The sequence below is a fragment of the Netta rufina genome, assembly GCF_964035555.1.
Source record: "Netta rufina genome assembly, chromosome: 2".
Classification (NCBI taxonomy): Eukaryota; Metazoa; Chordata; class Aves; order Anseriformes; family Anatidae; genus Netta; species Netta rufina.
This window is the reverse complement of record NC_140124.1, coordinates 21,668,249-21,689,046: the sequence shown is the minus strand read 5'-3', so window position 1 is coordinate 21,689,046 and position 20,798 is coordinate 21,668,249. Positions and strand designations below refer to the sequence as shown.

Genomic DNA, 20,798 nt, shown 5'->3' with positions numbered 1-20,798 from the left:
TAAACAGACTCTGAGCTGATGTTAAATATGGACTCTGCCCCAGCTCCCTGAATCGAAGCCGAGAAATACTGAAATGCATCAGGCAACTCTGTTAATCTGGGGAATGGAAAATACAGAATGCTGGTGGAATACACGAGGGTGCAGCTCACCTTGGAAGCCAGCAGAGAAACCTGGTGCGACACGTTCTGAGAGACACCACTGGCTTTCTTAAGTTCTTGAATCTCTGCGTTACTTTCTCTCACCTAAATTGTTTTTTTAAAAAGGGTAAATGTAAAACAAGCTTTGATTTTTTAAAAGCTTAGGAAAGTTTTATTCTTGCTTAATATTACTATTATAAAGTCTCTTTAAATACAGAGAGCTCTGTTCCATGCACAATTTAATCTTTTAATTACTTTATGTAACAAATTGATTACTTTACAGGTCCGCAATAGGTCACGTTCATATTAGAGTGCTAAGAGAAAAAATGTAAAATAACAATCATACAAAACACATCAAACATTTGCAAAGAAAAATTCTGAAGAAAATTAAACTACTAATGTACAAAACTGGAAACGAAGACACATTAAGGAGAAGTAACTATATCACCTGACTAAAAAGTTCTGCAAGATCTTCTTCATTAAGCTTTATTTTCCCCAGTGGTCCAGTTCTAAATTCAATATTTTTGCTGGAGCCAGCGTGGAACACTAGATTACCCTGTTCTGAGGACAAACGAGGCCTGTTGTATTACGGGAAAAAAACAAAAGATCATTTAGTTACACATATCTGCCAGAAAGTAGGTAGAAAATGTATGCAGTAAAGTCATTCTGTTCCCATTACTGGCACTTAAACCCCACCATACGAATAAATCCATTTGCAATTGATAATAGCAATGGTACTTACTGTTCATCATAAATGTTTCTTTTCTGCCTCTTTTTTTCATAGTGGTTTGATTCAGAGCTCAATCCAGCAAGTAATAACAATGCAACTAATAGCCCAGAAACAGAAGCAGCCCAAAGCATTGCTCTCCGCCAGCTGTCCTGAGATTGAAGTGAAACCTCTAGTGCTGAATTGTACTTTTGAGAGCCCAGGTGCCCTTTGCTCTCACACAGCTCTTTATTCACAAGGTGCCCATGCTGCTGTCTTGTCCAGTAAAGGTAATCTTTATCTCAGGTATCTTAATTAAAGATTGACAGTGTGCAAATAATCTAGACACTGAGTGCGTTTTTCTCCTTTGGCTGCAGGAGCTTTGAAAGGTATTTAATTAAAATCTGCATGCGTTGGATCATCATGTCTCTGACCTTTGAGCAGCTGAGCCCCCCTGTGTCTCAGAGCACACTTGTAACGCATAGCTGGCTGCTATGGGAATGCTTTGCTGTCCCTGCATGCTGCACCACATGGCAGAAGGAAAGATTATTTGGCAGCACTAAAAAACCTAGATTATTACCCAAAAATAACAACATATAAAAACCACAGTAGCTGGCAAGGAATATTTGTATTGAAGGAGAAGCTTCCAGACAGTAATTCATTGGGCAGATGACATAAACAAGTTAGCAGTACCAAACAGCATCCCATGAATTGCAACAGAAAAACACAATTTTATCCAAATATGGTTGCTCTGACTTAAAAATGATTCAGTCCCCAGATGCTGAGAAGACGATCACACACCAAGAGGACTGCATTTTGTTTGGCATATGGAGGCTGTCTTCACTGCACATGCTGGGGCTCCCAAATTCAGGGCCAGCCACAGACAATGGAGAAGACCAAGGAAGGATTTGGATAATGCTCAAAAATAATCAAAGAATGCAAATTAATATGTTCTGAGAGCCAAAATTTGAATCTTGACCCCATTTTCCTCTACCCTTCAGCTGCACCCTTCTCAAAAGAAGTGTTGTACCCAATTTAGTGCCATGGCCACCGCTGCCCCTGCCCCTGCAGAGCCCGGCCTGGACACACGCCTCGTGACGTGACTTCTGTGTGTGACAAGGTGACGGGGCTCCGAGCTGTGGCCTCTCCAGAAGCACTGACATCAGTGGCTGCTCCTCCAGGAGTGGGGAGGCTGCTTCTGGAAGGTTCCATGTCCCACCCATTTTTGACGTATCTACTCAGGTCTTGGCCTTTTGTTTCTTCCTCCCAGGTGATGGTTCCCAATGCCACCGCAGCAACTTAGACTCCATGTACTCAGTCCTTGTGCCTCCTACTACACGTCAGGGTTTCTGCAGCCCCATCTTCCACCCCAAAAGTGCACTTTTTATGTGATAATCCCTGCTACTCCATCCTTTGCTTTTGCCAGAGTCCCCTATTCCCCTCACACAGATCTTGCTGTGCTTTCGTGTCCCTGCTTAGAGCAGCTTTGCATACACTGTGCTAGGAGTTACTTGAACCTCCAGTCCCATCACAATTCATGCATTTTTCACAGAATCACAGAACTGTAGTACTTGGAAGAGACCTCAAGAGATCATCGGGTCCAACCCCCTTGCCAAAGCAGGTTCCCTAGAGCAGGTTGCCAAGGTAGGCATCCAGACGGGCCTTGAATATGTCCAGAGGAGACTCCACAACCTCTCTGGGCAGCCTGTTCCAGTCTCCGTCACCCTCACCGTGAAGTTCTCTCACATGTTGGTGAGGAACTTCCCGTGATCCATTCTGTGGCCACTGCCCCTTGTCCTGTCCCCAGTAACCCTTTTGTTTAATACCTAACTCATACAGGTTGCTCACATTTCAGAACCTGAGCAGTACAGCAACATTTGTAGCTGCTGTCGCTGAAGATAACTGTGGCCACCGTTCATTGGCCCTTCAAGTCCCAGACCTTCACAGAGACCACAGAGCTCCTACACCTCCTAACCGTAGGCAGCCTCCATTTCTGCTCCGCTTTGCACTTCTCACCCAACAGAGAGGTTCTGCCCACAGGTCAGTTGGACACTAACACTGGAGGACTGAATGAGCTCTGCAGCTTTCAGACAGAAAGGTTTCAGACAGAAGGCTCAGTGCCTTCCTGTATCCTGGGATTAGATTGGATGTGGTGACCAAAAATATTAATGTCACCTCTAGAATACACAGAAGTACACTGTGAAAGTGAGCGTGAAGCCAGGACTTGTAAGGTTTATTGCTTTGTCATGAATAACTTTATCCTTACTACAAATAACTAAAATGTCCATTGTATCAGCAACATCCCACCACCTCCACTATTTTCTGATGTTTGCATGAAAAACTGGCTTGTTGTTACAGTTTATTGTCTGAGTTTTTCAAATCTTACCTCATAATTCAGCACAGTGGTAGCCTGCTAATCACATTTGTTGTGCTGACACAAGACTGTGGTGCAGGTAATCCAACTGTTACTGTTTCTGCCTGGAGATCTGGAAGGGCAGAGGTGAAGCTCCCCCTGAAACCACGGTGGTTTGAGATAGCCCATGCCATAAGCCTCTGCTCACTGATGCAGTAGCAGCAGCTCAGCCCTCTGGGTACCCCCCTGCCCACAGCAGGCTGTGCCCTCCAGATGGAGTCTATCAGCTGCTGCTGCCAGAACACAGGAGCATGAGGAGGAAAGACCTTGTGTTATCCTTCACCAATGTAGGGGATGGTGTTTAAGTGAAAATATGGAATTGTATCCACACTTGATGTAAACCATCCCTACTCCAGTCAATCCAAACAAACTATGATATTTTATACCAAATGAGAATCTGTCCCCACAGTTTTTACTTTTCCTTTATTATTATTATTTATTTTCTGTTCCGCTCTTTGCTCTGAAACCCTGTTCTGGAATAGGAAAGCAAAGATGAATTATTGATGTCTGTCTAGTCAACAGGATACCTTCTGCCTCTGGGTATACTTGTACTGTCCATTAAACTAGTGCTTAGTAACATTCTTCATGTCTGTTCTGTTATGCCTGGGCTTTGTGTGGTGCTTTTTGTATTTATTTTATTTTTATTTATCTAATAGCCTACTAAGCGTGTATGTTGTGTTGGGTGTCAGCTTGAAGAGCTTATGGGACAGCTAAAACTGCACTTTCTAGCAGCCTGGTTGAATGTACACATACATGTGTATTGAAGACTTTAACAAAATGCATTGTATGTTGACAGTTTTCAGTTTGAATTTAGGCTGTTACCCCACCAAATCCTTTCTTTATCTCTATTTACTGCTTTGGCATATACAGTATGCATTGTCTCTCTTTCCTGCCTGTCAATCTTTAATTCAAGCTTCACTTTCCAAGTAATTAACTCTAATATAGCAAATGACAAATGAGCAATATATTATAGAGTTTGGGGAAATTGTTGCTTATCCAAGGAGGAAACAAAAACAGTTCATTTCACCTTCTCTTCATGCAGGCTTTACAGCTTAGACAATGTTTGACCTGAAGACCCGGTGATTTTGACTATGTACTGATTATAGGATGGAAAGAGCTCTGGACATCTATCTAAACCTTGCATGACACACTACTTTCCTTTCATTAGACCTTCAAGATTTTGCTTAATTTACTGCTCTATTTCTAGTGAATGCACCTTAGGCTAGCCAAGTTGGGAAATCTATAAACCATCTTAAGGAGAAAAATAGGTCCACACCTTTTAATTTTACTGAAATATACTGGATTAAGACATCATTTTCTGGGGGAACAGAATGGAAACCCTGCAAGTATCTGGCATAAGTATAGGGACTGTTCATTATAACAAGGAGAGCTGGCATGAACACCTCCTCCTGGGGAAAATCATTCCATTACCTCACTGACATTATAGCTGAGGAAACATCTCTAAAGAGAATAATTTGCACACAGATTTGGCAGAAAGTAATGGAGCATTTGTCTCTATCTTATTCTGGTTGAAGTTCATCCTGTCCTAGCAGGGACTACAATTCATCACCATCTTATGCTTCAGTACGAAGCTGTGTGAAATGAAATGGCGGTTTCCATCTACGTCTGCAGCAGCATGTGCTTGCAATGCAGAGATGCTGCTGGAGAAGACAAGAGTTGACTGAGAGCACAGCCAGAATTCAACAAGCATAAATTGCATCTAAGAAATCAACTCAGATGCAGACATGACACAAAACTTGACAATGCTCCCTTTTTAAGGGGGAAGTGCAACTGCTGGTATGGATACCAAACTCAGCTAATTTTTAAGGAAAAACTAAATTATTTGCAGATAATTTTGCATGTTGCCAAGTAATACACATTCACCCTGGTTTCACTTCAGCTCAGGTCATACCTACCAGTACTTCCATCTTCCCTGCGGCACACGACATATAAAGGACTGTTACCTACATGGTACAAGTGTGCAAATCTCTGGTATAAACAATGCTCGTTACAGAATTCAGCCCTTTGTGCCCCTGCAGCTCTGAGATGATCGAGCACCAGCCTGGTATTGGGCCCTCTACAGGGGATCAACAACCACAGCTTACATCAGCTGAAACAATGTTGACTGAAAAACAATTTCGGAAGGATTAGCTCTCTGATGGAGGGGAGGCTGCCCAAAGGCATCAAAGTTCAGCTGTCCCATTACTCCTTCCTCCTCTTCCTAATGTGTGTCTGGAAAGTTTTATGGCCACAGCACCTTCTTCAGGGGCTGCAGCAGCTGCAAGGCTCCATTTCCCACATCACTCCTTAAAAATTTCTTCTACTTCTCAGCACACTGCCCTCTGACACCTGCTTAAGATTTTGCTCCTTCAACACAGTCGATGAAGTTAATAAGTTACCTGCTGATGGAGTTTAACTGGCTAGGAAATGTAGATTTTCAGCTTTTAATAGTAAATAACAGAGGAGTTTTGATTTAGTTAGCTAGTTCAGCTAGAATTTATCTACCATCCTAGTTCTCCTTTGTCACAATGAAAACAGTTATAGCATGTATTAGTTTTTTTCCTTTGTTACAAAACTCACATTTTGGTTCCTGCCTTTTTGATTCTTCTTCCTACACATACTGTTTTTATAGACTACCACTTTGATGCTTCCTATTTTCTGTTTCATTCTTTTTTAAAATTAGGTTCATTAAACATTTCTAGTAAGTTACAGTCATTTTATTCTTTCCTATTGATTATTCCAGTCCTTTCAGCATATTCAAATTGTTCATATTCCATTCAGCATATTCAAGTATGCTGGAGTTATTTTTAGGGAGTTCCATTTGCATAGTCACCCTTCTCCACCAATAACCCTAAAGCCATGAACAGCCCTGGCTGCACACTCTCTCTCAGATTCATTCTATTCTGTACTCTTGGCTTTATGGGGAGGCTTAGATTTGAGCTGCACATTCTCAGTCCATAAATCATTTGCTATACATTGGTGTGATTACAAATATTGGCATGCTGTCAACAACACAAATATAAGAAAAGTAAGAGTGAGCATACTGAGAAGAAGATCCATCGAGGTCAGTACCTGGTCTCCAACAGCAGCCAAGAGCAGACAGTTAGGAAAGAAAGGGTTTATGGAAGGGCAAGCGCATACAATACCTCTCCTAAGTACTCTCCTGGCCTCCATATATTGCAGTGTGGGAACTTCTTCAGCCAGAAGTCTACCTACTTGGTACTCTCAAAGGACTTTTATTCCATGAATTTGCCCAGTCTTCTCCTGAGCTCTTCCCCATGCTTCACCTTATAATACATGCACAGTGACTCAGTAATGCCACATGGTGAGATGAATATGCAGTCAAAATGCTATTCAGAATTGTTAGCTCTGAGGAGAATCCCATACTGAAGTGTAATATTTATAAATGAAAATATTATTACTTTTAATATACACAGGATAAACATTTGAACTAATTAAAACTATTACTATGTGAGAAAACACATTAGCACCACCAATGCATTTTGCTTTCAAACGCCAGGTTGTACCTTAAATTAAAACATCCCATTGCATGGACAAACAAACATGCTCTCAGCCATGCTGGGATTTCAGGATCTATTTCCACGTTTAAAAACAGAGAGGTTCCCAAGTGGAGGAGACTTCAAAGACTATTTTTGCTGCAGAGTTGTCTGAACTTTAGTACCAGCCCCCAATGAAGGTACCCAACCAGAGTGGCCACCCAGAGAATCCCTGAAATTCCATCTAACGCCTCTCTCTCACTAAAAGTAGAGTATTGCATTGTACTAATTTAGTTCCTCTAATTCTGTTTCTGTGTTCATCAGACCTCTTGTAAAAACATCCCTTGTCTATGCTTCTTCCTACAGTCAAAAAGACAAGGTGGAGGAAAGTCAGAGAGACTGATCCAGTTTTCTTGCACTCCCAGATAGCTGGCTGGTCATCTAATGCCATATACTTCTTTTCTTGGACAGCTATGTAAGTTCCTCAGCCCTTGTAACCAAGTAAAGATAAAAGTAATACAAATCTGTTCATGTGTTTCACAATAACATTTAAACCAACACATTTTCACTACTCATTTTCCATCCTGACTTGGATATGTTATCTATCCAAGCAAGTTGTTACTAAACAAGTATAAACTTCCCTTAATGAGGTCAGTAACACTAGAACACTTCTATTTGCACAGGCAAAGGAAGGATGCCTAATGGAGTTCATTTTGGACTTTATGCCTAATCCCTCATACTTTAGCATTACTTTGCCTTGGATATTTACTTGATTTTTTCTACTTTACATACTATTTCTCACTGATATGACCTGTTTGTTATTTAAACACGATGCAGAAAAAAATACACAGAGCACAAGTGTTTAAGTATCTAAGTGTCTAAGTATCTAAGAGACAAAATATATTAAAAAAAAAAAAAAACATAAAAATATAATAAAATATACTCAACTTAACAGATTTCAACTTTATATATATTTGCAAAACATCCAGCATACAGCTATACAAATATATAATGCAATGGGTGAACAACTAGCTGATGCATTGGGCTCAAAGGGCTGTAGTAAATGGGGTTACATCTGTGGGTTAGTCTGGTGGCCAGTCACCAGAGGGATTCCCCAGGGCTCCATTGTAGGGCCAGTTCTCTTTAATGTTTTCATAAATGACTTGGATGCAGGACATGAAGGTACACTAAGTAAGTTTGCAGATGACATTAAATTGGGAGGGGCTGTTGACTCCCTCGAGGGTGGAGGGAGTGTATAAATTCAGCATTTATACAGTAAGACCCCGGAGTGTTAACCTTCAGTATGAATAGCAAGCTAACAGAACAGAAAAATCAAAGGGTGAGCTGAGAATGAATAGCTCATCCTTGAGATATAACAAACATTTGCTAATTTTTCTATTCATCTTATCAATTTGCAACAACTGCTAGCACAGAATTATAGTCACTGAGACACTGGCAGACCTGTTCAGATTTCAACTGTTACCATTGAGATCTCTCTCTGGAAAACAAACTGAGCTTCCCCATGACTAAGTCTTAGACATATGATAGCGTTAGCACAGACCAGTGTTTTTCCAGGCTGTAATACACAGATTCCTGACAAACCTTATACTCCTCCTAAGGGGGTCAGCAAAAGGTGAATTAAAAAAACTACGGGCAGGAGCGTTACGTTCCCTGCACAGAAGGATATACCTCCACTGGAGAACTTTGAGTTCACATATCAAAAATACTCAAGCCAGTGCTTTAAGCAAAAGATATGTTAGTAATTTCATCATTACACAGGTTTCTTCATGGGTATAGGGATACCTAGATTAACTCAGATGAAAACAAGCTCATGTAGGTAAGGCATTCTGTAAGGCAATCAGCAAGCTTTAAAAATGAGTGCATAAGTATGTCACCACCAAATACGACACCTTTTCTATCAGTGAAACTTCTCAAGGCTGAGGAAATTCAGCCGTATCATCTCACTCAGATAATGATATATATTTCATACATGCAGAATAAGCAAGTTATGCAAACAAAAAACAGAGTCTTGAAATCTCTTCCAGTTTCCAGAGCTGTCTTCCAGGTTTCACTCGTTTACCTTTCAGCTGCTTTTGCAATTATACTTCAGTGCTGTGAAAATGATTAAGCTGAAGCTGCAAAGTGCTGCACTGATGTAGGCTGCAAAGCACTTATTATTAGGAGACTGCTCGGAAAAGGAAGCAACATGATCACCAAGTGAGGTCAAGCAGGTGCAACCCACCAGCACTCACTCAGTGATGAGCCTATTAATGACAAACAGATGGGATAAGAAGCAGTCACTCAATTTAGCTTTGCTGGTATTACAGGGTTACCAGGAGCAAAATAGATAGATATGGAATTGCAACTCTGAAACATCCTTTTTTTTTTTTTTTTTTTTTTTTTCAAAATGCCTCCTTCATAAGCAGCTCTGATTAGTAAGCAAATTTGAGTCTTCACAATCATATTAAATTAAAATTGACTCCCACCATGTAACAGGCTGTAGTGCTGTGTCATGGTTTCAGATGCAGCTAGATTAACTGCGAATTATGCTTTAATACCACTTACTATGAACGGTATATAAATACTTAAAATATGCTTTACACTAATTAAAATGTTTTACAAATTAAGGAATTTAAAACTAAATGTTAATAGTAATATTTTGCCATTACAGAGAATTGAAATCAACAGGCTATTTACATGGTTTAGCAGGAAGAAATCCCAATTTATACATAGAACTGATCTTTTTTGTTTTCCTTTGAATATTTGGATCACTTTAAATAGCAATAGAACTTCCTGTTATTATGCCTCACAAGAACAAAATCTAGTCAATAAATCTATACAGTTATCATCACCATGTTAACAGGTAACTAACTATGGTTCATAACATTGCCAAAAACACACTTGCTCTTTGCATTATTTAGTAGTAGGCACAGCTAACATTAGCCTACTACTTTTTGCCATTACTCTACTGCAAAACACCACCTGAAGATAGGTGGTCTCTTGCTTCTCTAGAGCCTACTCCAGAGGTCTTTTAGGAGAATCCTTTTCTTGTTCTCTTTCATAGCTGGAACACTCCAAGAGGTCCAAATGCTCTTGAGGATTAAGACAGGCTGCAGAAGCTCAGCCCAAGGATTTCCCAGTTTAATAGTCCAGAAGCAACACATAAATCAAGACTGAAGAGGAATTAAACAAGGAGTCAGCATAAGATAAAAGTATGGCATAAAGTAACAACGGCATGCTTATTTTTTTCAGGATGACTACAACAGGTCAGAATAGCTGCAGGATCTCTACACTGGTTCTGTTCTCTGTAGTCTTTAATTTCTACTGCATTACCAAACCTAGGCACCATACACACTGACTGTTACTATCCCATGGCGGTGGGGAAAAAAAATCTTTTAGTATTGGCAGCTTTGACAACTAATAGTTTTGGTGCACAGGAACCATGAGCAGTATATGAAATCCTTCATTTTTGTAGCATGCCAGCTCCCCAGTGGATGCTTACTAAGCATCATCTCACCTTTTCTTCTGTTTTCTTCCTCTAGATACCAGTATAACGTTATTGGTACAGAAAGTAACAACCTGAACACATACTACTTCAGAAGGCTTTCAGTCTTCCCATGTAACAGTAAGGAAAATTACTGTTACAGAGATACTGAACTCACAAGACCTAATGATTAAAACAAAAAAAAACAACAACCATTCAGTCTATGTCTATGAGATAACATTGAACTGTGACTCTCAGGCTGGCCATATGCAATGATCTCATCCCGAAATACACTCTTAACTCTAGTACTACTACAAAGTTTGTAAAGAAGTTTTTAGAAGAAACCCATATAGCTTTTCTACACTTCTTAAGCCAAAGGAACCTAGACATGAAGTTTTAAAATATTTTTATGTCTTTCGTGTGTAGGTTTTTGGTAAGAAGCAATGATCTCAACCTGGATAATGTAAGTGAGAACAGAAACAGCCAAGTTATTGTCAGAGTTGTGATAATATTAACATATTTTTATTCAGCTGCACCTAGACAAATCATTTGAGACAGACACAGTTTGGTTCCATAAACCTGAAAGTATTTAGAGAGGGTCAGACAAACATATGACACCATCTTCTTAAAAATGATATAAAATACTGAATTTTACAGTTTCATTAGATACAAAAGAAAAAATAAATCACATATACAATACATCTGTTAAGAATGGATCACTGATATTTACAGAGGAAGACATTTTGCATGTAGAACTTGGTCTCTGCATTTAATTAAAATAGCTTTGGCATTTACAGCCCTTTTATATTGTACTGTCAGTACAGTTTAAGATAGAATCAAACTGGTTTAACCATTTGCACTGAGATATATGTGAATGCTGTTACTTTTCATTTTGCGAACTAAATTCAACATCTAAATACAGCAACTAATTCCCAGAAACTTCCATTTAAATAAAACGCTTCTACAGTGCAAATCCATAAATGCAAGTTATTAAAACACATCAGAACTGTTTAGCAAAATATCTGCACAGATATTTTGGTTAGCATGGATTTTGTTAAGCTGCCATCCGCTTTCTCTTGAAAGATGAAAGCATTTTCCATTACCAGTCTACCATCAGATTGATGTTCTTAGTTATCCAAGCATAACAGAGATCAATTTTGCCACCACATGTACGTTGAGGCTATTTCCCAGGAGACGGTAGCATTGTTTCACTGTTACTTTGTCAGGAAAGCCTAAAACAAAACAGATAATACAGTGTAATTAGTCTGGCTTTATTCCTAACTTTTAGTCCGTTCCTTTTTTCAATGAACAATTCTTAATACAGTTATCAGAGACTTCAGCTTACATATAGATTTCATACACACAAACACACAGCCCTAAAAATTCATGAAATTATAATTTCCAACAAGTTCATTGGATTTGGATCAGTTCTTCTATGAGTAGTACTGCCATACCTAAGATTTAAAAAGTAGCCTCAAAACATTCTGCTGTGTATCTAATGCTGATCTAGCCTCTCTTACTACAGCTCAACACATCCAGCAGTCTCAGCAGCAGCAGCAGCACCTAAAGCACTGCAGAACTGCTACTCTAGAGAACATGCAGAGTAACGTGGCCATGGGAGAAAGAAAACATGATTCTACAGATGTAATGAACTGCGTTTCTTGACAAGCTTTATATTTTACTTCCAATCTGAGGTCCTCTAACCAGATATGGCAAATCAAATGAGACTCGCACTGGAAGATACAACCAGCACAGATTAAGCTATGAGCAAGTCTTATTCCAGGAACGATTAAGCACCTTAACAATTTTCCATGTAATTCAATGCTGACGCTGTAGAATGCACTCAGAAATACAGACAGCATCAAAAATGTTCTTCTCATTGTACATTCATGACTAGCAGAGAAAAGGGAGGGCCAGAAAACATTAAACTGGTCCAGGTATCGTGAAAGGGCTGTGTGCTGTATATTCAATGTGCAATCAAAGGTGAGCAAGTTTCTGAAAATTGAGGAGTTACCAACAGCCAGCTCATCTCCTGTAACTGCCCTTGCTTGCACTCTCAGCTTACTCCAGCTGTGAGCTAAAGTGCACTTGCTTCAGACTGAGTGAAAAATGAACAGCAGTGGTGATTCAACTACTAGGGTCATTTGCTAAGCTGTTGATACTTGATCATATTTAATTATTTGCTCATTCCCTAAGAAGAAACACCTAACTTTGACCCTGAGGTCATCACCACCCAGCTTTGGTGCATAAACCGTTTGTGGGATGAAGTAGCAACAGATATGCCCTGAAGTTTGCAGAGCACATCAGAAAAGTCCTTGTCCAAAGAGAGCTCAGGAGAGAACGTGGCTGACAGTGGGTGGGAAGCCAAGGAGGTGGTGTCTGGGAGGAGTTGTTCCATACTTCTCTGCCAGTTATTAATGCTTTGAACGTGGACTGCTTTGGTAAACACATTTTTTGCCAGCTCCAGCCATTCTGCCCAGCTTCCCAGCACTCAAATTTGGGCAACCATTCTTCTTTCTTTGGAACGTTTGCTTGCGTTCCCCTACACAGACTTCCTTAGATGGAGTTTTCACATTAAATCACTGAATAAGGTACAAAATCTACACATTTTAGAAGAGTATGTATATTTTAAAAGTGTATTTATGTGCACACACACACATGCACCTAGAGGCCAAGAGGCTTATCTGAACACTGATAGTTTCAGTTCTCCTTCTGCCTCTTAGCAACTGAAAAGCCTGAATTCATTTTCAGGACTCATTGTTTCCTTTATCCCAAGCCTCCTCCATCTGCCTCTTTGCATTATCTTTCACCTTCTATCTTCTTGGCTCAAGACTAGCCTACATCAGAAGGACAGATTTAAGAACTCATAGCACACTGGTACTTACTGCACAGCTCTCATCACATCATTTAGGTCTTGTGTGTTACCTGGTGATGCTGAAGTCTTGGCGATGTGCACTAGTAGAGTGCTGGTTTTCCACTAGGCTGCCACTTGTTTCTGAATAGCTTAAGTACATTACTAACAGGAAAAATGGAAAAGGCCCCCTGACGTCACCCTCATGAAAGCAGGTCGCAGGTGCAAAAATGCTCTGATCACTTTTAATGATATTGCTGTGGGACCCGTGACAACAACTAAGACAAATGACTGCACATTATTTCATTGACCTATAGTGCAATTACTAGATATACAGTTAGATGTTAAAAGCACAAATAAATCTGTTAATGTTAAGACAGAATAATGATTTTAGCTCTGGATCTCATGTATTGGAAAAGGCCATCCATTTGTTACAATAAAGACCCATTTAGACACAGTCATGTTTCTTCAGATAATACTGCAGTGCAGCTAGCAACATGACAGTACCCATGATAAAGCTTCCTGACATTTTCTTCATTTAATTTTCAGCTTATAGTTTTCTCATTCTTTAGCTTCTTGGGTGAACATATTTGCAGTGGCTACATTTCCAGGCTTTCTGTCACTAAACATTTCAGCCCAAATGTTGCTACAGAACACAGGAGCAGAGAAAGATAGCACATTTTCCTCCGCAAATGTCACACTTCACAAATAATGACTTGAAATTTAACATGGGAGAAATGCTGTCCAGCATACACCTTTCACTGTAGCCATAAATATAGCAACTTATAGGTATTTAAAAAAAATATATAGTATGCAAATCCTGACAAGAAACTTAGAGTAGCTAAATTTACCAGATTCCAATCAGCCTAGAGCTAACACTTCTTTTTTTTTTTTCTTTCAAAGTACAAAGTGGGAAATGGCTAGATTAAAACACAAAGGAAAGAAATGGCAGACTTGTGACACTGCACTGGGAAAACCTTGTTGAGTATATGAATCAGGAGTATATGACAGTGGAAGGCATTGTATGAGAGGCTTGTTTCATGTGTTGTGGAAGCTGGAAAAGTGGTATAGTGAAGCAGCAAACTGCAAGAACTGTAAAGAAGGTCCCATGGTTAAGGCAGAAGCTGGAATCTGTCCCCAGCTGCTGTGCATTTCTCCAGTGACAAGAGACAAGTTTGTTAAGAGATCACTTTGTAGAAGGTGACTATCTGCATGCTCCTGAAATTCAGAAGCCTGACTTGTCTTGAGAGTTCCTGCTCCTGAAGACGAACTCAAAATAGAGAAAGCTCAGTATCATTCCAAGCACTCTGAAATGGTAAAAGTCAGGCTTCACAAACCAGTCACCCCTAATTAATGGAGTCATTCAAATGTAAATCTTTCTATCTTTCTGTGCCTTGGTTCTGCCTCCATAAAATCCAAGAAATGTTAACCCTAGTACACCTCTCAGTGGTATTGCAAAGACTGATTTAACATTTGGAAAACACAAGCTATTATAATAAGTAACATATTTTAAAAAGAGAAAGTAGATGATCTGGTGCTCAGAGGGAGGTTAAACAGCATGATAAGCCTATACAAGACCAAACTGGTCCTGTTTAGCTCAAATTTCTTTACATCAATCCAAGTCAATACAGAACTGAGCAGTGCCAAGAAAAAGGCTGTCTGCAAAAAGGACAAATTATTAAAGAAGGCAGGGTATGAAAAATCCCACACATTGACATTTAACTCAACATAGCACACTCCTGCAAATACTGTTAAAAAAGTGAGCTTAGCGGTAGCAAACCTAATGGTTTTTCAACCCTGATAAAGTTGTTTTAAGGTAATAATTTTAATGCAGTTGTAAGTAATAAGAGAAACTAAAACTGCAACAGAAAGAAATATATGTAAACCATTAGCACTCCTCAGATCCCGAAGTCACTGGGGAAGTGGAAGAAAAGTCTAACTACTCAAGGCTCAAGGTCAGTGGTGTCTTATTTTATGAATGCTCAAGTTTCTGAGAGACAATGCATTGATCTGATGTGATGGCAGCAGGCCAAGTTCCTTAGCAGGTAGTAACAGCTCCACTTCCTTGCCCTTCTTTCTTTACTGAGCAAGGGGGAACTCTGGTGAATTTATTGCAGGCTTAATTCTGGCTGACCTGTGTGCAATGTACTGGTATTGCCCAGTCTTGCTCCTTGACTCCCTTGTTTCCACAAAAACAGTGATAAAATGAAGTAACTGACCAATGGCTTGGACTGTCTTTTCTGGAAAACAGAGAGGGTTTAAAAGATCATTAACTGAAGAGTTTGGTTACTCCTGAACAAAGAAGTATCTGTATATTGTGAAACTGCTTTTCTGTCAGCAGCTGCAAATGTTTGGAAGGGAGAAAGCAAGCAGCTCAAACACTGAGAACAACTAACAGACATCCTAAACTGGCAGGATATGTTGACTTACCACAGTTGTGGGTAACATTGGCTGCTGAGTAAATAGTTTCAATTTTAACACAAAGATATTCCTTCACTGCCATTCAATAATAGCTTTTCTCAAGCCAAAACATTTTTCCTGTCTATGAAGATAAACCTAACCATAGAGGATGGTTCTCAAAATGCATATAGAAAAATACTAGTAGAATGGCAAAAAAAAAAAAATTAATACAGAAAGGCTAGCCAATTAATAAGAATCAATCATAAGAATAGAGTGGTCGGAACAAACTTGCAATATAAAATACAAGGATTACTCCCAGTAAAAAACTACATCGGCATTTCTGAAGAATGAAGAACAAATGGGTACTTTGCTAGCACATACCAAATTCTGGAGGGAATCCATGTAGATTTGCTATTTCTCTCGGAGTAAAATACCTCAGTTTTAGTGTTGACAGTTTCCTAAGCTTCTCTTCTTCTGGTAAATTCTCAATGTGTTTAAACACTGATTCAAGCTATAAAGAATATCCAAGACAATCATCATCACTATGCAGGCAGAATATGTGAAATTATGCTGTAACAATCATATCCCGACAGCGTATTTCTTTGATTATCACAGTACCAAAGACAATTTGAAAGTATGTTTGGAGTTATGTTTTTGCAGCCAATATCTCAGTACCTGCACTTACAAGAACAAAATCAATGTTGCCACGAGGCAATTCATCATGCCTTCCTCCAGTTTACAAGCCATGCCAATACTGAAGGAGACAATCAAAGGACTAGAAACATTTGTCAATGACAGAATAGTGACTTAATATAACTCAGCAGCAAGACCATGCACACAAGTTAAACTGTATTAATGCAGCTGTTTTAATACATTTGGTCTGAGATTATTCTGAATTCTGAACTGCATTCCTCTTATGCTTAGAAATACCTTATAATATTAATGAATGGCATAGGGGTGCAGGAGGAGGTGCCTGTCTGCAAAACATGCTTTGTGAAAGTATATGTGAATGCTGATTCATTCATACATTTATTTTTACCTTTCCCAATGCCAAGAAGTCACTTTGTGGTGAACTTAGCATCAACAGAAGAACTTTTCAAAATACTATGTCTTCCCAGATAAATACTTTTGGTATTCAAATGTGTTCAGTTTTGGGCCCCTCACTACAAAAAGGATGTCAAGGTGCTGGAGTGTGTCCAAAGGGTAACAAAGCTGCCGAAGGTCTTAGAGAATAAGTCTTATGAAGAGCGACTGAGGGAGCTGGGGTTGTTTAGTCTGGAGAAGAGGAGGCTCAGGGGAGACCTCATTGTGCTCTACAATTACCTAAAAAGATGCTATAGCGAGGTGGGGATTGATTCTTCTCCCAAGCACCAAGTGATGGGAGAAGAAGAAATGGAAGTTGTGCCAGAGGAGGTTTTGGTTGGATATTAGGAAAAATGTCTTCAGTGAAAGGGTTGTGAAGTTTTGGAAAGGGCTGTTCAGAGAAGTAGTTGAGTCACCATCCCCTGAGGTCTTCAAAAACATGTAGCTGTGGAGCACAGTGACATGGCTTAATGGTGGACTTGGCAGTGCTAGGTTGAAGGTTGGACTAGATGATCTTAGAGGTATGTTCCAACCTAAATGATTCTATGATTCAGTATTGAACATTTGACAATGTTTACCAAATCGCATATACTAAAATGGCCCTAGAATCACAGCATTTCACTTTAATTTGTCCACAGAATTAGTAAATTTTAATGTTTTTTAATACCCCTGTGAAATCTCTGCATGACACTACAGAAAATAACAGCAATTCATTCTCCACAGAGAGGCACATGCATAATCTTGGTTTAAATAAACTGTTGTTTAGGAACTCTAAGTAGATGAATTGGAAACTTAGTTGCCATAAAAAGTAGTTTTAAAAGCATTTCTGTTATAATATTCAGAATAACAAAGCAGAAGACAAAACAAGTTTTAAAACAAATCATTCTTTTAGGTTAGTCTAGACTTTCTTACCTGTACATCCACTGCTGTCTGCAGAACTGAGCCTGTCCCTTCTACATAGTGTCCATACCTTAGGAAGAACAACAGCAACAATCTTAACTGAGTATTTTCATTGGACCTCACAGAATGGACAGCTGCAAGGATGCAGGGTGAGTTTCATTTGCTTTAATTAACAAACAGCCTTCTGGATTGATAATGCAAAAGGCCTTATTAGCAATGCTGATTCTTGGAGTGCAGTAGACTCTGACCATAATCTTTGGGGATAAGTCTGCAAGCAGTGCACTAGGGTTGAACCATGTACCTTGGTACCTTCAACCATGTACCATGTTCATAGCTGAACCATGAACCTTGTATAAGGCAACCAGCCAGGGAATTCAAGCACAGCATCATCAGGAAGGCCCATCTACATTGCCAAGGCTCATTTTACACTAAGGCAAAATAAACATTTTGGTCCTAGGCTTCTAATTGGCTCATATTCAAAGGAGGACCATTACTGTGATCCTGCAGCTTTTAGATCAATCCATTAGGAACAAATCTGTTCAGTCAGATTTAACTTTTGCTTGCTTGCAGATTTTCCACAAAGGGAAGGAAGGAACAGGGGATGGCTGCTATGCAGAGCAGTAGAAAAAAGAAAGGAAATAAAAGAAAAAACTAACTAGTAAGTAAATTTACATTTTAAAACCATAATGCAGCTTTTTTGGATGCTTTGTGGTTGATTGCATAACAACATGTTTACTCTGTGCTCTCTTCCAGGCTATCATTTAAATATAATCATGGGCTTTTGGAAACATGCTCCAATGGTCTAACTATGATAACATATGAATGCTCTGAACAAAAACAGAGACTGAGTCAAATCATCACTGGCTTTTGCTAAGTGTAAGAACTTCGGAAGATCCTGTGAATCAGATGGAAGTGGTCTACATCGACCATTAACAGATACTATCCTTTAGTTTTCTCTGTTTAACTGTAGAGAACATGGTCTTCACAGCTGAAACAAATTTGTGTTTCAAGCCTAACTCCACAACAAATAAAGGAATACTTGGCCTTCAGCAAAGACACAACGACCCAGGAAGGCTCAAATCTTCAGAATTTCTTCTTCAGTTGGAAAAGCTTACAAGTAGTTCTGCCAATACCAGTTAGACCAACACAAATTTTTAAAATTAAGCACATACAAAACGTATTTCAGATCAGAACAAAATGACGTGAATGCCAATGCAGATTAAAAACACATGAAATTGAATCGTGCTGTAAATATGTAACAATTAACTGGATAGCAGCACTCTGAAAATTCCCTAATGCCATGTTTAACAAGGTAACACATGCACTATTGAGGAATCCTCATCATCTTATACAGCAACTGATCTTATTTCAGATGAGCATATCTGAGCCATAATAAATAGATGAGGATAAATTTCAAAGTGGTAATTAGAGTTTTATTGGAAGAAAAATAGTTTTAACAAGATTCATGTTATATAAAATACTCCAGTCAAAGTAACTGTCACTGCAGTAAAGAATGCACCAAAAAATAAATAAAAAAATCTGGTTGATGTAGCAAGATAATGTGACATATTTAAAAATGAAGATCACCATACCCTTTTTTATAAATGAATGGTATGGGAGGTTGGTTTTGTTCTGGGGTGGTGCCTTTAAAAGAAAAAAAAAGTGGCCAGATGGCCAATGTCAGCTGGATTGTTATTAATTGTTATTGCAGCTGCTGACTACAGAAAAATTTGCATTCCTACCTTAGACTCAGAACATAATTAAAGATGGGAAGTTTTACCACAGTAAAAAAAACGATGCATTGATTTTTGGACATTTCATTACCACTTAAAATGATTGAAGCTGATGGCTTAAGAAATTGCAGTCTTAATTTTCACCTGACTCAAGACTGTTTCCCCACCCCCCAGCTTTATTTCCGTAAGCTTTTAAAAAAACTTCATTTTACACACTTAATATATTATTTCTAGGTATACTGTGTCCTATATCTTGGGTAATAAAAAGGTGAATTCCGCAATGCTAGAGAGAGTTTCTGTAACTAACATTACTCTATTTTAGAAGGTATCTCTTGTCAGTAGAGCAAGAACTTACAAGTAGGTCCAGGATAATCATAACTAAAGAAATAGTTTTCATTTACTTTGTCCTTCAAAATGGCCAATTTCCTCTCTCAGAACTTCAGTCACTACAAACACGCTCCCTAGAGAAACCATGGCATTTGTACTCTCTCAGGGAACTGTGCAATTGTTTTCAAATTAGCTAGGAGTCTAAGGTCAGAAGGTTCTGCTCTATCTCTCAGACATCACAGTTACACTTTGCCCTGTACTCCACCAAAGCCTTTTGATCCTCAGAAGACGGAGTGGTATGACAAAGGGAGAAAGGCAAAAACACTGATGTGATATCAGTGTTTGAGGTCCCTGAAATAGCAATGACTGGAGGAGGCGTATCTGGATTATCCTCAGCACATGGATCTTGCTGGAGAAAACTAAGGACTGATCACAACTGGGGGAAAATGTTTTTTTGTTTTGTTTTGTGTTTTTCTTCCCCAGCCTCAAATTTGGTGATCAGTATGACGGGTAAGAAAGACACCAGACAGGTACCACAGAAAAGTGATTCTCTGAACCACTCAGCACTGTTTTGCTCCATTCAAAGTCTTTTCTAAATCTGATGCTTCAGAGAACTCCTGGATTGCCCACAGCAGCAACTTACTCTTGGCCTCAGAAAAAGACCTGGATGAAGCCTAAACTGGAATTATAATCTTCTTCTTAGTGCTGAGCTGTAAATAATATTACTGCATGGAGGACCATACTGGAGAATTTTCCTTCCCCAATTCTTTGTTCAAAAAGAACAAAGACAGACAGTAAATCAGATTCTTACATTCTGAGCCGAGAACTACCACAACTATCCAGCATGACTCCTTCCAAATCAGCAGAAGGCAATAGTCACATTCGATGTCAGATTTCCTGCCTCTATATACACATGTAGACTTCATTTTAACTATTCAGAAGTCTCCTTGGTGTGAAATTAATAAACATGACCACAAACTGCCATAGCATATTCTAGTGAAGCCACAAATGGCCAATTTATTCTTTATTGTATTTAACGCGAATGTAAGAGATTGTAAAAGATCATTCTGGCATTAGGATTTTGTTTGACTGCTCCAGTCAGACTACTGGCTGAAACAGATCCCACAAGGTGCTGACTCCCCCACAACTCAAACACTGAAGGCAGAAAGTGCATCTATCAATGAGGGATGGAGGAAGGGCTTTCCTGTTGCACAATTTTTTTAAAAAGCTGAGAAGAGAGAATTTCACGTCAAAAAGTTGAAATCAC

General features: G+C 39.2%; 2 protein-coding genes across 3 annotated transcripts in view; both read right to left on the bottom strand.

Annotated features, from left to right (window-relative positions):
* CUBN (cubilin) overlaps window positions 1-998 on the bottom strand; it is a gene marked incomplete at both ends in the record, with an annotated part of 140,600 nt that extends 139,602 nt beyond the window's left edge. The window contains 3 exons of the mRNA XM_084282794.1: window positions 150-242; window positions 586-715; window positions 880-998. Of these exons, the coding sequence (XP_084138920.1) occupies window positions 150-242; window positions 586-715; window positions 880-998 (342 nt within the window). The remainder of the gene's footprint in view (window positions 1-149; window positions 243-585; window positions 716-879) is intronic.
* Window positions 999-10,772: 9,774 nt separating this feature from the next.
* The window catches only part of TRDMT1 (tRNA aspartic acid methyltransferase 1), a 30,113-nt gene continuing 20,087 nt past the window's right edge, over window positions 10,773-20,798 (bottom strand). The window contains exons 9-12 of one of the 2 annotated variants that reach the window (XM_084282775.1): window positions 17,484-17,541; window positions 15,870-15,999; window positions 15,223-15,328; window positions 11,350-11,469 (exon numbers count right to left, since the gene is read on the bottom strand). In XM_084282775.1, the coding sequence (XP_084138901.1) occupies window positions 11,460-11,469; window positions 15,223-15,328; window positions 15,870-15,999; window positions 17,484-17,541 (304 nt within the window). In that variant the 3' untranslated portion in view covers window positions 11,350-11,459. Of the gene's footprint in view, window positions 11,470-15,222; window positions 15,329-15,869; window positions 16,000-17,483; window positions 17,542-20,798 lie in introns of both variants that reach the window. The other variant, XM_084282776.1, reaches the window with a different exon arrangement.